Source organism: Odocoileus virginianus, chromosome 24 (assembly GCF_023699985.2).
Source record: "Odocoileus virginianus isolate 20LAN1187 ecotype Illinois chromosome 24, Ovbor_1.2, whole genome shotgun sequence".
NCBI classification, from domain to species: Eukaryota; Metazoa; Chordata; class Mammalia; order Artiodactyla; family Cervidae; genus Odocoileus; species Odocoileus virginianus.
This window is the reverse complement of record NC_069697.1, coordinates 45309534-45326441: the sequence shown is the minus strand read 5'-3', so window position 1 is coordinate 45326441 and position 16908 is coordinate 45309534. Positions and strand designations below refer to the sequence as shown.

General features: G+C 36.5%; 1 protein-coding gene across 2 annotated transcripts in view; it reads left to right on the top strand.

Annotated features, from left to right (window-relative positions):
- The window catches only part of TBK1 (TANK binding kinase 1), a 43695-nt gene that overhangs the window by 12729 nt on the left and 14058 nt on the right, over window positions 1-16908 (top strand). For both annotated transcript variants that reach the window (XM_020882824.2, XM_020882823.2), the window contains exons 6-11: window positions 4203-4363; window positions 7968-8078; window positions 10952-11131; window positions 13729-13925; window positions 14814-14872; window positions 15268-15359. In XM_020882824.2, coding sequence (XP_020738483.1) covers window positions 4203-4363; window positions 7968-8078; window positions 10952-11131; window positions 13729-13925; window positions 14814-14872; window positions 15268-15359 — 800 coding nt within the window. The remainder of the gene's footprint in view (window positions 1-4202; window positions 4364-7967; window positions 8079-10951; window positions 11132-13728; window positions 13926-14813; window positions 14873-15267; window positions 15360-16908) is intronic.

Genomic DNA, 16908 nt, shown 5'->3' with positions numbered 1-16908 from the left:
AGATTATTCTAACCCTGGCATGAATTAAGGTATCTTAACTTGTTCTATGAATATGAAACCACTAATAAATCTGCAGTTGCATTTGGATAATCTTTTAAGAGTACTTAAAAATGGGGACTTCTCTGACAGTCCAGGGGTTACGACTTCACACTTAGAGTGTGGGGGCACAGATTTAGTCCCTAGTCAGGGAATTAAGATCCTGCTGTGCAGTGTGGCCAAAAAAAACCACACACACCTAAAAACGGGTTATATTCATCCAACAGCTATTTATGTACCAAGCATTGTTGTGGAAATTGAGACTTCTTCGGTGTACCAGAAATACATGATTTCTGCTCCTATGGAACCCTCAATCTAGTGAGGACAGTAGACAAGTAAATAAGATAAATTCAGATAATTAAAGTGTTGAAAAGACAATAAGGTACCAAAGCAGAAGAAAGATAGCTAGGGACAGCTTCCTTTCACTCTTAAGTCAACTGATACTTTAATGATGAAAACAAGCAAGTCATGCAAAGATTTTGGGGGAGAGCAGCATTACAAGCAACTACAAAGGAAAGCTTGGGGGCAGGAGGAGAAGGGGACGACGGAGGATGAGATGGCTGGATGGCATCATTGACTCAGTGGACGTGAGTTTGAGTAAACTCCAGGAGTTGGTGATGGACAGGGAGGTCTGGCATGCTGTGGTTCACGGGGTCGCAAAGAGTCTGACACGACTGAGCGACTGAACTGAACAAAGGCCTAAAAACAGAAATGACCTTAGATGTTTGAGAAACAGAAAGGATGACAGAATAGTTGGACTTAGTGAATGAAAAGGCAGGTGATAAGAATTGGAGAAGTAAGCAGAAGCCAACCAAAGCATATGGACTAGTGGTTTCTACCCTGTATGATCACCCCCTGTTAATAATAAATGTTTTACAATATTCTTTTCAGTATCTTGAAATGGAATTCTTAGATAATATAATCAACCAGCATACCTAATTAAAGGAAGAGCATAGTCTCTTAATGATAATATAAAGGAAAATATAATAAAATCATAGATGTTTAATATGTAAAAGTTTACTGGCAAAAGTTTACTACCAATTTCACTAGCAAACAACTGAAATAATTAGATGCTGTACCTGTGTATAATGTTACCTCCAGTGTACATGCAGTGATAACCTGTATATTGAATTGGTGAGTCATATATCATAAGTCTTGTGTTGTTACTGACATCGATTTCCAAAGCACTGAAGAATTCCTGATAAAGTTTCTAACTTAACAAAGTAGATTTATGTATACTGCATTCCTATAGCTACAAAAATACTGTTTACTTTATATTCAAAAATACACTGTTTACATATAAAATGAAGTGAGATCATTATAAACAGACTTCTTAGGTGCACAAATATCTGGCAGGATATTTAAAAGTCATGCAGGAAGTCAGAAGCTTGTTTTTCAGAGCTGTTTCATGTTCAACAGGATGTCTCTCATCTCTGGTCTCTGCCCACTAAATCCCAGTAGCCCTTCCCAATGACCGTGGTGATCGAAAGAAACAATGGCAGTACCATACTAGCCTTTGTGATTGTGATCCCTCTTACCGACTGTCAGCTTTCTCATAGTCTCCGAAGACCACAATTTAGCCTCTGCCACTAACAGACTTGTAAAATGGAAAGAACACAACATTAAATAAATAAACTTCCAAGCCCATACTGTTCTCTTGGCTGAAATTTTACTGTAGTCTGTTTTCCTATTTCAGGTTATTCCCAACTCTGTTTTCTAATAAATTACACCAGCAGTTATGAAACTCAGCAGTCTAGAAATATTTCTGTATTTAAATGAAAACTTTCCTCATTTTGGAATTCCCGGACCAGATGTTGAATCTTCTCCTTTTTATGTGTTGAAGACCAAAGGAAGCACCAGCATTTTTTCTTCTGTTTTTAATATAATGGCTTTCTTAATATGAATCACCCAAAAAGTTCATTCGGGTTTTTCCATAAGATAGTGCAGGAAAACTCAAACGAACATTTTGGTCAACCCGATTTAACCTGAGAACTTACAGTAGGTTTGTCCTTATGCTCCTGTCCCAGATGCAGGGGCCCGGGCGCAGTAATACTAATCCCTGTGCAAATATAAGTAGCACATTCAGGTGAGAGCCTGTGGGCCCAGATATGTCAGACCAGCATGCATCAGGCCATTCTCAGCTAATCATTCTCAGCCTAGGGAAGGCCTTCCAGCTGTACTATTTAGGAGGTATGTTAGTGCACCTTTTGAGGAGGTCCCGCTTTGTCTCCTTCTAGAATCGCTGTATCTGCTCTTCCCAGGTTGGCAGCCTCATGTTCTTTGAAGATATCAGGCATGTCCAGGTACTCTTGGCCTCTTCACAGCGCCATTGATAAAGTAAGAACCTTCTGCTAGGACAGAGGTCTGGCTCATGCTTCTTTAGACAGTAATGCCTTACGTACTATGCCACAGAATCCGCAAAACCACTCAGACCCTGTGCATCTGGTAGCCATGTTTGGACATACGTCTTAAGCCCCTCAGGCTTGTCACCTCTTCTTATTCCTCATTAAAATGTATTTCCCAAAAAAGTCCCATCCACCCCCCCCAAAATAATCCAAAGCTTGTGACCCTTTGAGAGCTGAATTCATAAACTGCATCATTTACAGTAGAGACACCCTCCCAGCACTGTTACCTGTGTTGGTTCCCAGTCCGTTGGGCCACTGCCATATACCACAGTGTCATAAGGCATTGTTTTAGTTTGGGATCATTTGGGAGATGACTCTGCTCTGGTCCAGAGTACACTCTTACAGGTTTATCTACAAAAAACCTTGGCGTTAAAGCACGTAATTTACATAAAGACAGTGTCACGGAGGCTAAGCGTGTATGACCCCTGCTGTCCTTTGCAGAGCTTAATGTCCATAAGAATCTGTCTGGATCTGTAAGCTCCTAAGCCATGCCCTATAAATTCCATCTGTTCTTCACAACTGTATGGTAGTGTCTTCTGTGCTTAAGGACCATGTGGTGAACACCAGACCAGCTACTTAGCTGAGTTGCTGTATCCTCCGACACACCCAATCAGGCCAGTCCTCCGAATTCATTCAGAAAACCAGTTTTCATCGCAGAGCCCGTATGACTTGCTCACATGGCTTGCATGTGAGGTATGAGGGAAAGGAATTGAGGCTGCCTGATATGTTTTGGGTATGAGCAACTGGTTAGATGATGGAACCATTTACTTAAAGGGTAAAGATTAGAAGGAAACAGGTTTGAGTCAGACCAGGAGTCTGTTTTTGATACCTTAAGTTTAAGCTACCTGTTAGACATTTGAGAAAACAGTAGGCTATATGAATCCAGAACTCAGGACAAGAAATGGTTTGGAAAGTTAAAGGATATAGGTAACACTTAATGCCATCGGCCTGAATGGGAGATGAAAAAATAAGGCAGTTGTTAAGTGTGGATGGCTGTTTTGAGTTTTGCTATGGAAGGAAGCAGAAAATTGAATGATAGGTCAAAGAGATTGTAAGGTCAATTTAGGGGCTTTTTTAATGGGAGATATGAAAGCATGTGTGTAAGCTGAAAGAAATGAGCTAATAGAAAGGGGGGAAATGATGCATAAAATTAAAAGGGTAGTTTCAGGAAATGATTTCTAGAATTGGTGAGATGATATGATGGGACCCACAGCACAGATGTGGCGCTAGTGGTAGAGAACCCGCCTGCCGGTGCAAGAGACATAAGAGAAGCAGGTTTAATCCCTGGATCGGGAAGATCCCCTGGAGAAGGAAATGGCAACCCACTCCAGTATTCTTGACTGGAGAATCCCATGCACAGAGGAACCTGGTGGTCTACAGTCCATGGGAGTGCAAAGAGACACGACTGAAGCAACTTGGTACAGCACAGGTGGAAAAGTTAAGCCTTTGATAAGAGCCGTCCCATTGTAACTGGTTCTGAACACAGATTCAGGTAGGTTGGCTTTTGGTAAAAGATATAAAGGAAAGTTAATCTCTGCTTCCATTTTCTCATTGTAGTATGAAGTGGGGTCATCAAAACTGAGGGTCGAAGGAGGTGGTGTTGGAGGTTTGAGGAGAGAGAGGAAGATATGAAATGGTCTTTTCAGATTGGAAAAGTAAAATTATTAGGGAAATATAATTTCCAGACATTATTGAATACACATTTTTGTGTAATGTATTTCATAGAATGCAAGTTAGTAGCTTTATCTTTTCTTTTTAAAGCATCCTGATATGTATGAGAGAGCAGTGCTAAGAAAAGATCATCAGAAGAAATATGGAGCAACTGTGGATCTTTGGAGCATTGGGGTAACATTTTACCATGCAGCTACTGGATCACTGCCATTTAGACCATTTGAAGGGCCGCGTAGGAATAAGGAAGTGATGTAAGTGATTTCTCCATCTAAAATTAGAAATAATTTTTTTAAATGTGTATCTATCTTACTTTATTTCATCATGTTAGAGAGGTACACTACTGAGTATTGATCTAGCCATCATTTCTGATATTTTAAACTATTTGATTTTTTAGTAAGAGTACAACCTTATAAAAATGCATAGAGATAATGTTTCATACTGTGTTTAACTATCTTATGTACAAAGTATAAATGGCATCCAAATTTGGTCCATCCAGTCTCTGGTCCATATTAAAAATATTGTGCCTTCTGAAATTTGTTTCAGCACTATTTAGTTCTTTTTGTGTGCTTATTAGTTTTTTCCTTCCATATAACTAAAAAAATAAAAAAGCACTTTCATGAAGTAATAGAACCATTAGTGGATCAAAAAGAAATATGAACTGACCTGATTTCTTTAACCATTTCAAAAATAACGTTTAATGTAATATTTTTCTAGTGTTGCTGTTTCAGTCGAAAACATGCTGAATGCATTTTACTAGTACATTAAACATTTATGCAACTGCCATAGTTACTAGGAAATAATTACTATGTATGAAGTCACTGTTATAAACCAAATACTGGAAGAAAAAAGGGATGGATTGTTAGATGTGAAATTTATTATAAAATTCATCTGTACATTGGCCACACATCTTTCTATTTTGAAAGAAATTAGTGGTTGACCTTGCCTCATGGGAAATATCCAACCTCTGAACACATAAAACTATAAGGTGAGGTTATGAATGTTGTTCAGTTCAGTGAGGTAGCTCACTTGACAGCCTTAACGTGTTCAACTGCTTTTTTAGATCTCAGATCTTTATATATTTGACCGCGCCTTTTGTAAGTGGGGCTTCCCTGGTGGCTCAGATAGTAAAGGATCTGCCTGCAATGAGGAGACCCAGATTCATTCCCTGGGTACGGAAAATTCCCTGGAGGAGGAAATGGCCACCCACTCCAGTGTTCTTGCCTGAAAAATTCCATGGACAGGGGAGTCTGGTGGGCTACATACAGTCCATGGGGTCACAAAGAGTCGGACATGACTGACCAACACTTTATAAGTAATAATCACAAATGTAAACATACAGTCTTTAATCTCAGAAAGTTAGGAGAAGCATATTTTTCCTTTTGTTTGTTTGAGGAGGTAAAACTAGTTCAGCTGATACCATGACTTTTGCTAAAACCTGAGTATCTAAATGTTTTCCAGCAAGGAGAGCATACATATATGTGGGAAGAAGTTATCCATTAGTGTACTGATTTTGGTATAGCATCATCTTGAACCCACTTTACAACAGTGTCCTTTTTATAAAATCTCTTCATTAATGAAGGCTTAGAGTCAGTTACTGTCTTTCCTCATTAAACATAAAGTGTGCCTACAGTTAATCATGCTTTGCTGTCATAGGCGTTTTAAAGCAGTGTCAGCATGTATTGCTGCACTAAGAATGGGTTAAATAAAGTGTGGTGCTCTGTAATAAAGGAAACATGACTCATAAACAACTGGGAATACCTGATGTTTTTATCTGCCCACCATGTAGGCAGATAATACCATTAGAAGAATTTTTTTCTTTATTTGCACAGAAACTAAACTTTTTATGAACATTGATGCTAATGAATGTTCAGAAGCACTTTAAGAAATAATAAGGATGGAGAAGGAAATGGCAACCCACTCCAGTATTCTTGCCTGGAAAAGTCCATGGACAGAGGAGCCTGGTGGGCTGCAGTCTATGGGGTTACATGACTGAGCATGTGTGCATGAGGGTGGAGGGAGATGGGTTGGTAGCAATAAAGTGGTAGAACTAAAAACACAAAAGAAATAATAAGGATTGTTTTGCTTGACTATTGAGTGATGTATTCCTCTCACATTATAGGAGTATTGATCCCTCAGAATCTTATTTACATGTTAATAAATGTATTTAGATATGTATCTTAACAAAATAAGTTTTTTCAAGTTTATAAGCATTACCTTAATTAAGAATTCTGCCATTCATTCTATTCACTTCTCTTCTTGCATTAATGTCACATATTTCTACTTATTTCTCCACAATCTAATCCTTCTCACATGAATGCAACTTATATTTCACATTAATTTCCTTCTTTGAAGCTGTGGTACATATACACCATGGAATATTACTCAGCCGTTAAAAAGAATTCATTTGAATCAGTTCTAATGAGATGGGTGAAACTTGAGCCCATTATACAGAGCGAAGTAAGCCAGAAAGATAAAGACCATTACAGTATACTAACACATATATATGGAATTTAGAAAGATGGTAACGATAACCCTATATGCAAAAAAAGAAAAAGAGACTCAGATGTATAGAACAGACTTGTGGACTCTATGGGAGAACCCGGGGGTGGGATGTTTCAAGAGAACAGCATCGAAACATGTATATCTAGGGTGAAACAGATCACCAGCCCAGGTTGGATGCATGAGACAAGTGCTCAGGCCTGGTGCACTGGGAGGACCCAGAGGGATGGGGTGGAGAGGGAGGTGGGAGGGGGGACCGGGATGGGTAATACATGTAAATCCATGGCTAATTCAATGTATGACAAAAACCACTGCAATGCTGTAAAGTAATTAGCCTCCAACTAATAAAAATAAATGGAAAAAAAAAAACTGAATTGTTAAAAAAAAAAATAATAATAATTTCCTTCTTTGAAAAATCTCTTAGTGCACACATCCTGGCTGCCTCTGCTGAAGAAGCAGCAAGCAGCTCAGATCAGCTGTTCCGGTTTCTTTTACTTCTTTACAGAGTTTGTTAATCTTCTCAGAGCACATTTGTGTAGCCATTAAACAAATCAAAAACTATGTCAGAAACACTGTCTGTAAACTTACATCAGATTCTGACATGTTATGATTTACGTTTTCATCTTGAAGGCATGGACCTCTTATTTCTCTCCTGATTTCAGGTTTTGTTTTAGAAAGGGCTGGCACTTGTAAGGCTGCTTTCATTGCCCTGCCTCCATCATTATTAGCATTTTTTCACTTCTTCATTCATCTCTTTCTTGAACTCATCTTTATTTTTATCACCATCATCAAGAAACAGATTAAGTTTGGCTTTTAATTTGGTACACGCATCTAATCCTGTTACGTATATATATTTTCTCAATATGCTAAAACTTTCTGATACTCTGCTATGTATAGTTTTATCTTTTTTTTTTTTTTTCAAAGAAAGCTATTGTTCATTCTATAGTAATTTCATGGTCCAGTTGACTGTGCCTTTGGATAATGTGGGTAAGAGTGATTAGATGCTTTTTTCATGGTCTAGAGACATTCTGTAACATAACTTTTTTTGTGTTTGCTCAATTTTTTCAGATGGAAAAATGAATATTTTTGTTGTGGACATCAAGATGCTGTTATATGGCAGTCTGAGAACCCAAATGAAAATTATGGGCTATGTAAAATAATCATACAGCCACAATTCTACTTCAGTCAGTCAGATTCAGAGTATTTTGATTGTTTTATGGATCCTGTAAACATCAGTCACAAAGTTTTGTATAGTAGATAATTGTAGGTGCAAGTGAGGAAATATTTTTGCAGAGCCCTTTGATAGGATATGCAGTAACAAACTGCTTATTTTAATCTACTTTTATTCCTCCCAAGGTATAAAATAATTACTGGAAAGCCTTCTGGTGCAATATCTGGAGTACAGAAAGCGGAAAATGGACCAATTGACTGGAGTGGAGACATGCCTGTTTCTTGTAGTCTTTCTCGGTAAGTATAGCGTATGTACCCTGTTCTTTTTGGTGTTGGGACCTTTGTTTGTTTTTTTTTTTCCATTTATTTTTATTAGTTGAAGGCTAATTACTTTATAACATTGCAGTGGTTTTTGTCATACATTGAAATGAATTAGCCATGAATTTATGGGACCTTTGTTGATTAAAGTCACCAATACTTAAGTGTAGTTTTGTTCTTAATTTTTCAGTAAGTGTTATTAAAGCATGCCTTGATTTGTAATTTTCGTCTTTGTGGCAATGTAAAGTTTGATTTGGGTCTATGTAAATAGTTTTGCCAGATCTCTTTTAAGACATAGAGCATACATACATTCTTCAGATTGCTAGTCGCTTGTCTTAGAGTCGTGTCCAATGTGGGCTTCCAGCTTGGGCCTTTGGTGTCTCTTGTGCTGACCTTCATCATAGCAGAGCTCAAGTAGTGGTACAGGTAGGAATAACTAGAGTTCTAAGAAACAAACATTGGAGAAGTATAATATTTCCCTCATTTTCAAAAAGTGATCATATTATTCAAAAGGTGAGAAATAACAGTTTTCTACTGCTTTTTCCAGCATTTCAAAAGTTCATATGGGTCTTAATATAGCAGCCAGAACTCAAATTATACATGAATCCTGTTATCACAGAGAGAGATTTAAGGTAAAGGAAATTAAAAGTAGAGAGTAAATTTTTTTTCTGTTGTATATCTTTTTTTATTGACATATGTTTGATTTACAAAGTTGTGCTAATTTGAGAGTAAATTATTTTAGATTTTACTCTGGAAGTAAAGCCAAGGCAGTCATCAGTATTTAGAATTTGTAATTACTGAATTACTTTCCATTTTTCTTGAGTGTGGGGATTGTATAATCCACAAGTGAACATACATAGGTTATGTTTTATTGGTTTAATGCCTTTTAAAATCTGTGGGTGCTTTTTGTATTACTTTCAACATAAAAGTAAATAAATATGTTTATTCAAAATATTTATTTAGACTGTACATATATAATACATATACAAGTTAATGAAATATGTCCTGTCATTTTATGTATTAATATCTGTGAAAACTCATTTAAACCCGTGCCGAAATGGTTTTTGAAAACAACTGGCCTGACAATTTCATTTTTGTGTGTTAAAAGTCTCCAAAACTAAATTGTGTCATGCAGCTAGAATTACCAAGAGAAAGTCACTTTATTGGAGAGCAGAAATTCAATGTTATAATAGTGATCTTTGTAAAATTTTGATTTAGAAAAGTACCCATTTGGGAACTGTTGGGCAAAACTGATAAAATCTAAAAGGGTCAGGAAAATGAGCGCTTGCTGTTTAGTGTCTAACTGCATTGCCGACACTCACACGGCTTTTTGTCCATCTGAACAGTAGATTGCATATTTCCGGAGGGCAGCAGGCCTTATCTGTCTGATTATTCTTTAGTACACTAAGTTATAAATTTTTTTATAAAAATTGCTTAGGTATCAAAGTATGTTATATGATTTTTTTAAATACTAAGGACTTTAAATACTAACAATCAACAATGAAAACAACTACCAAAAATGCAAGAACTACAGAAAAAAGATAACCGTCTTCTTTCTCATATGTATTAATTAGTCAAGACTAGATAGCCAACGAGACAAACCTAACTCAGCTGTGAGTGAAGACAGATATGTGAAAAATGGGTTGACGTTGTAATTCAGAGTTTATGTGTGTGTGTAACTCAGAGCTCCACCAAATCCTCAGATTCAGGTTGTCATCAAGGCTTGGTGGGCTTCCCTGATGGCTCAGCAGTGAAGAATCCACCTGCAATGCAGGAAATACAGCAAGAGACCTGGGTTTGGTTCCTGGGTCAGAGAAATTCCCCAGAGAAGGAAATGGCAACCCACTTGAGTATTCTTGCCTGGAAAATTCCATGGACAGAGTCTGGTGGGCTACAGTCTGTGGAGTCGCAAAGAGTCGGACACAACTGAGCATGCACATGCTGTGTACACATACCTTAAAAACTGTTAACAGTTATTTCAGTGTCTGCCATGTAGTCAAGAATATATTTTTAAGATGACTTGAAATTCCATAATTGAGTCTATTTAAACATATTTTAAAATTCAGGTAGTGCATGAGAATTAAGTTCCTTCCATTCATTTTTTTTTAATATTTAAGTTTATTAGTCAAAGATTGGGAGCTTCCCTAGGAGCTCAGACGTTAAAGCATCTACTTGCAATGCAAGAGATCCCAGGTTCAGTCCCTGGGTCAGGAAGATCCTCTGGAGAAGGAAATGGCAACCCACTCCAGTATTCTTGCCTGGAGAATTCTATGGACAGAGGAGCCTAGCGGGCTGTAATCCATGGGGTCAGAGTCGGACAAGACTAAGCGACTAACAGAGTCAAAGATTATTCCTAGTTTAATTGGCATTAATTGATTGCTAAATGATTATAGTGATTTTCCTTCTTGAAGAAATATGCTACAAAAGGCATATGAATTCAGCATAAAAAATTAGGTGTTGGAGTGACATGTTAAAAGGACATTAGTGACCCTGAAGTTAAACCATTATCCTCAATGACCACAGGGTTCCAGTCAACTGATCTCACCTGGATAGCCATGGATATACAATGTTAGGATGTTTGGAAAAGTGAGGAAACTTGGAAAGGAGAGAATAAAAGAAAATAAAATGTAAAAGCCAACATAAAAATACCATAAGCCCTGGTTTATTGACAAGTAATATTAAATCAAGGTTACCTGGCTTTCCAAAAAGTTGGCAGATTTTTTGCAATTTTAAATTAATCTTATCTGATAATAGTAATAGCAGTTCCTTTGATTTGTTGGTAAAGGTTATGATTTTGTACTTAGAATGTAACACATTCACTCTTCATGTAACTCTTTTCAATACTATTTTAGGGGTCTTCAAGTTCTACTTACTCCTGTTCTTGCAAACATCCTTGAGGCAGATCAGGAAAAGTGTTGGGGTTTTGACCAGTTTTTTGCAGAAACTAGTGATATACTTCACCGGATGATAGTTCATGTTTTTTCACTACAACAAATGACAGCTCATAAAATTTATATTCATGGCTATAATACGTAAGTACCTCTTTATATTTTTTCCTATATCATGATATTGTGTTATATAATAGTTACGTATCTTCACAAATCAGGAGAAGAAATAGAAAAGATAATTCAGCTTCATCAGATGTACCCATTTCTGGGTAGAAAGTGTTAGAAAATGTTTGAGTGCTTAGTAAATTACTTTTCACTTATCTTTGAAGTAAAAGGATTAATTTTCTAAAATTTACAGGTAAATTAACTTGTTCTTAAACTACAAATTTTACAGGACTATTTTCCTTTATGTGCCTTCTCTCAAATTACATAACCACATAACTGCAATTAGCATTTTTAATAAATGAGCCATGTTTTATTAAGAGTATTGTCCTGTCACTTAAAAATATTAAAGCATAAGCCTTAAAGATAGTTCATGTAATTATTTGCATATGTGGCCTAAAGCCCTTGAGTGCTGGGGAAAGACCTGTTCCTTTTATCTTAAAAAAATAGATTGTACCTATGTGATAAAAATCTATCCATGTGATAAAACTACATACAACTAAATCACACACACCCTTAACATGTGGAACTAGGGAAATCTAAATAAGATAAGTGGATTGTGTCAGTATCAAGGTCCTGATTGTAATAGTGTACTATACTTACGCAAGATGTTACCATTGGGGGGAAACTGAGTAAAGACTGTTTAGTGTCTATACAATTTCTTTCAACTGCACATGAACCTACAGTGATCTCAAAATAAATTTTTTTTTTTTAATGAAAGAGGAAAGCATTACACCCATTCTACATGCCTTAGTTTCTATTTTAACAAGACTCAGGTAGCAGTTTTGATGCCTCATGAAATTAAAAAAGAGACTTTCAGTGGTTATTTATTAACAAATAAAATCAATTAGATGGAATAATACTTTTGACATTTTGTCTAATGTCTGTATCCAATAAGGTGCTTCCCCGGTGGTTCATATGGTAAAGAATCTGCCTGCAGTGCAGGAGACCCGGGTTTGATTCCTGGGTCAGGAAGATCCCCTGGAGAAGGCAGTGGCTACCCACTCCAGTATTCTTGCCTGGAGAATTTCATAGACAGAGAAGCCTGGCGGTCTGTAGTCTATGGGGTTGCAAAGAGTCAGACACAACTAAGTGACTAACACCAACTAACATTACAATATTATAAACATTGAAAATAATATAAATAGAATGAATAAAATAATATTAATATAACATTAGGTTCAGTTCAGTTTAGTCGCTCAGTCGCATCTGACTGTTTGCAACCCCATGGACCACCACACGCCAGGCCTCCCTGTCCATCACCAGCTCCTGGAGTTTACCCAAACTCATGTCCATTGAGTCGGTGATGCCATCCAACCACCTCATCCTGTACCGCACGCCAGGCCTCCCTGTCCATCACCAGCTCCTGGAGTTCACCCAAACTCATGTCCATTGAGTCGGTGATGCCATCCAACCACCTCATCCTGTACCGTCCCCTTCTCCTGCCTTCAGTCTTTTCCAGCATCAGGGTCTTTTCAGATGAGTCAGTTCTTTGCATCAGGTGGCCAAAGTAATTGGAGGTTCAGCTTCAACATCAGTGCTTCCAATGAACACCCAGGACTGATCTCCTTTAGGATGGACTGGTTGGATCTCCTTGCAGTCCAAGGGACTCTCGAGTCTTCTCCAGCACCACACTTCAAAAGCATCAATTCTTTGGCACTCAGCTTTCTTTAGAGTCCAACACTCACATCCATACATGACTACTGGAAAAACCATAGCCTTGACTAGGCAGACCTTTGTTGGCAAAGTAATGTCTCTGCTTTTTAATATACTGTCTAAAATACATTAATCATCATCTGTATTTTGGTGCTTAATAGCCTGAATAGAAATGTAACTTAGTTAGGTGTTGGCCACTATTTCATTGTAAAAGTATATGTGTACATAGAAAGCCCACCTGAGCCCAAGCCAGAAATCACAGCAGAGACTTTTGGCAGAGAAAAATCACAACATTGCTGCTGGAATGTTGGTTTGTTTGTTTTTTTCATGGATTTCTTTAGGGAAAATCTGCCTTTTCCCCCAAAACATCATTTTGAAAATACCTGATTTTATTAGCTTATTTAACACATATTATATACTCATGTTGTAAGTGATATTCTCAATTCTTTATATATTTAAGTCATTTAGTCCTCACGACAGTTCTGTGAGGTGAGGACTGTTATTCCCATTCTGTAGATAAGGAAACACAGCACAGAGAAGTTAAGTAGTTTAAGGTAGTGAGTAAGCAGAAAGCAAACAAACTGAAATTTGAACCCAGCTATTCTGACTCTAATCAGTGGCCTTAAACTGTCTTCTGTATTGGCTCCCATTTATTGAAATATTAAGACTCCTGTGAATTGCACATATCCAATATATGTGCCCAGACATAAAAATGTCTTGGAATTGACTGCCATATCAACAGACTATGTGGAATTTTCAGTTTAGTAGACTTTATAGTGTCCACATCAACGAAGCGTTTCTGTGGACTGGACATGATCTAAAGTTTTACTGAGAAATGGATGTCATGGCACTGGTTTAAAAAAAAAGATTTTACCTTTCATTTTATCCCAATTATGTTGTCCTTTTCGATTTTTCTCACACAGTGCTACTGTATTTCATGAACTGGTGTATAAACAAACCAAAATTATTTCTTCAAATCAAGAGCTTATATATGAAGGACGACGTTTAGTTCTAGAACCTGGAAGACTAGCACAGCATTTCCCTAAAACTTCTGAGGAAAACCCTATCTTTGTAGTCAGCCGGGACCCTCTGAGCACCATAGGATTGACATATGAAAAAAGTAAGCTGGGGTTTTTCTTTTTTTTTTTTTAAGTTGGGATTTTTCTTGTTGTTCTTATTTTTTATTGTTGTTAAAAAACAACAATAAACTGGGAATTCCCTGGTGGTCTAGTGGTTACAACTCCACACTCTCATTGCTGAGGGCCTGGATTCTGTCTCTGTTTGGGGAAGTAAGATCCCACAAGACACACAACGCAGCCAAAGGGGAAAAAACTATAAAAATGATTGTCATCTTCATAAAGTTGATTAATGATGACATTGATGTGGAACTTTTATAAATGTTAAAATTTATAAGTTAATTGAATGAGAGTAGTAGTAAAATTTTAAATCCTCATCAGTAACAAGATTTGACATTAAATATTTTGTTTATAAAATGGTAAAATACTTTGTCATACATGTTTTACTGTAGCTCTCTGCTTTTAGTATTTTACTAATCCTCAGAATAACCTTTTGTATCATAAATTGCAACAAATGTCTATTGTCTCCAGGGTGAATAGGACCCTTTGCCAGGCTTCGGAATCTAAGAATAATTAGATCTGTATTTTGGGATCTTTTAAATTATTAATTCTGATGGTGAAAAAAAATTGCCTGGATTTTTACATTTCTATTTAGACCTTTGGGATTTGATTTAGATTTAAAGAAAAGCATTGAACTTGTTATGTTGGAATATATTTAAGAAAAAGATGTGAAACTCCTTAGAAATAGTGTAGGTAGTAATTTGTTAAGGAATGAGTTTTTTTAACCAGGTAAAGAACATTAAAGAGTTTTATCACTAATGTTTAATTTAAAGGTAATTTAGAGGTTAATGTTTAATTTGGAGGTTGATGTATAAAGGATAAAATAATGCATTTTTTATTTCTGATTTTAACTATTTTATTTCATATTTCAGTTTCCCTCCCTAAAGTACATCCACGTTATGATTTAGATGGGGATGCCAGCATGGCTAAGGTTAGTATTTAATTAAATTACTATTTAAACATCTGAATTAAAATTATCAATAGTGGGAGCAATAAAAAGTGTATCTTTATATACACTTGTATAGCTTAGGAAATTGTTCATTTAGATTGTTATCCATTACAAATTGTTTCATGTTCTCTCTTCCTTATATCTTTTCTTGAACTCACAAGAAAATGTTCTCCATTGAGACAGTGCATGTTTACCATTATTATATTAAGGATGAAATGTTTATTGCAGTTATATCTGTCCTTAGCTTTTGGGAACTAGTAGCTTATCCTGTTTTCAGTGATAAAAATAGGCATGTTTGAAAATTTTTATGTGAAAGTTTTTCTTACCCTATACCACAATTTAGCACCAAATATTAACACTTTGTATTTCTTCATTAGGCAATGACAGGAGTTGTGTGTTATGCCTGTAGAATTGCCAGTACCTTGCTGCTTTATCAGGAATTAATGCGAAAGGGGATACGATGGTTGATGTAAGTAATGGATTGAAATTTGAAAATTGATCTTCACATAGGCCTCACTAAATAACTGATCATCTCTTCATGGGTACTTTACCTCTTCAGACTAGGTAGGGTCACGTGGGTGATTTTTACTGTAGTATATTTGTTTCACATTTAGTTTACAAAATATTTAGCAGCTTTTTTTTTTTCTTTAATTTTATTCCTACAAAAATATAAGACAGGACAAATAGTATCTGAATTTAAAAATTTTTTTAATTAAATTTTAAAACAAATCAGGAGACAATGGGACTTCCCCAGGGTCCAGTAGTTAGGATTCATGCTTCCACTGCCATGGTCCCATGACCCTAAGAAATGTTTTGTGGATGAGTATATATGTTCTCACAGAAGTGGAGAGTGAATGCTCTCTTAGAAATCACGCCTCTAGTTCTAGACAACGTCATTTGAAGCTTTTGGATTTTATAGACACATAATAATGGACTCATGGTGCTCTTGGGCTTTAATGCTTGTGACAGTTTATGTATACCCACCTCACACCTGTCCTTCCCTTCTCGCAAAAACATACATGAAGCGTTTCATCATTCTTGTTCTGCTGCTTTTTCTAAAAAGAAAAAAGTATAAGGCTCTTTTTTTTCCTGTCACCTTTATCTTAAACCTGTCATTTATGCTTCTAATATTTTTTATGTGTTCACATAAAGTGAGTGAAGTCGCTCAGTCATGTCTGACTCTTTGCAACCCCATGGAGCCTACCAGGCTCCTCCATCCATGGGATTTTCCAGGCAAGAGTACTGGAGTGGGTTGCCATTTCCTTCTCCAGGGGGTCTTCCTGACCCGGGGGTCAAACCCGGGTCTCCCGCATTGTAGGTAGATGCTTTACCATCTGCGCCACAGATAGCCAATTTGTAAACCTATGCTTTTCTCTTTCCATTAAGAAGCCTGTTTATTTTTACTAAGTGGTTTCTGGAAAAATCTAAATGTTGACTTCATTCAGTATCATAGCATTGCTACTAACAGCTCTTGTTTTCTCTTGCCCTTTTCTCTCCAAGTCACAGCTCTATGAAGCTTTTCTTTACTTATTAGTTTTTAGTTCAGTAAGTCATAAGAAAACAGTTTTTCATGTAGACCACTGTTGGCAAATTTTTTCAAATAGTAAATATTTTAGACTTTGTGGACCACAAGTTCTCTTGTTTTTATTTTGTTTATACAAACATTAAAAATGTAGATACTCTTTTTAGCAGAAACAAGCATCAGGCCTTAGTTTACTGACTTGATAGAGATCAAAAGCTCTTCAGTTATGTTATATACTATCTCATTATATGTTTCCTTAGAGATCATATTAACTGATTTAAAGTATAAATCAGTAGTCTACTATGAACAGTAAAAATTAATTCTGGTGGTGTAAAATGTAATGCTGTTCAGCTTATTTGTGTGGTTGAAGGTTAATTTTTTTCCTTAATGTAATTTTAATGCCTTAGATTTCCAAACTATTGACCTGGTAATGATTTGTGCCCTGAATAAGTGTTATAGAGATGCTTTCAGTAATAAAAAGATAACTGACTTTCAT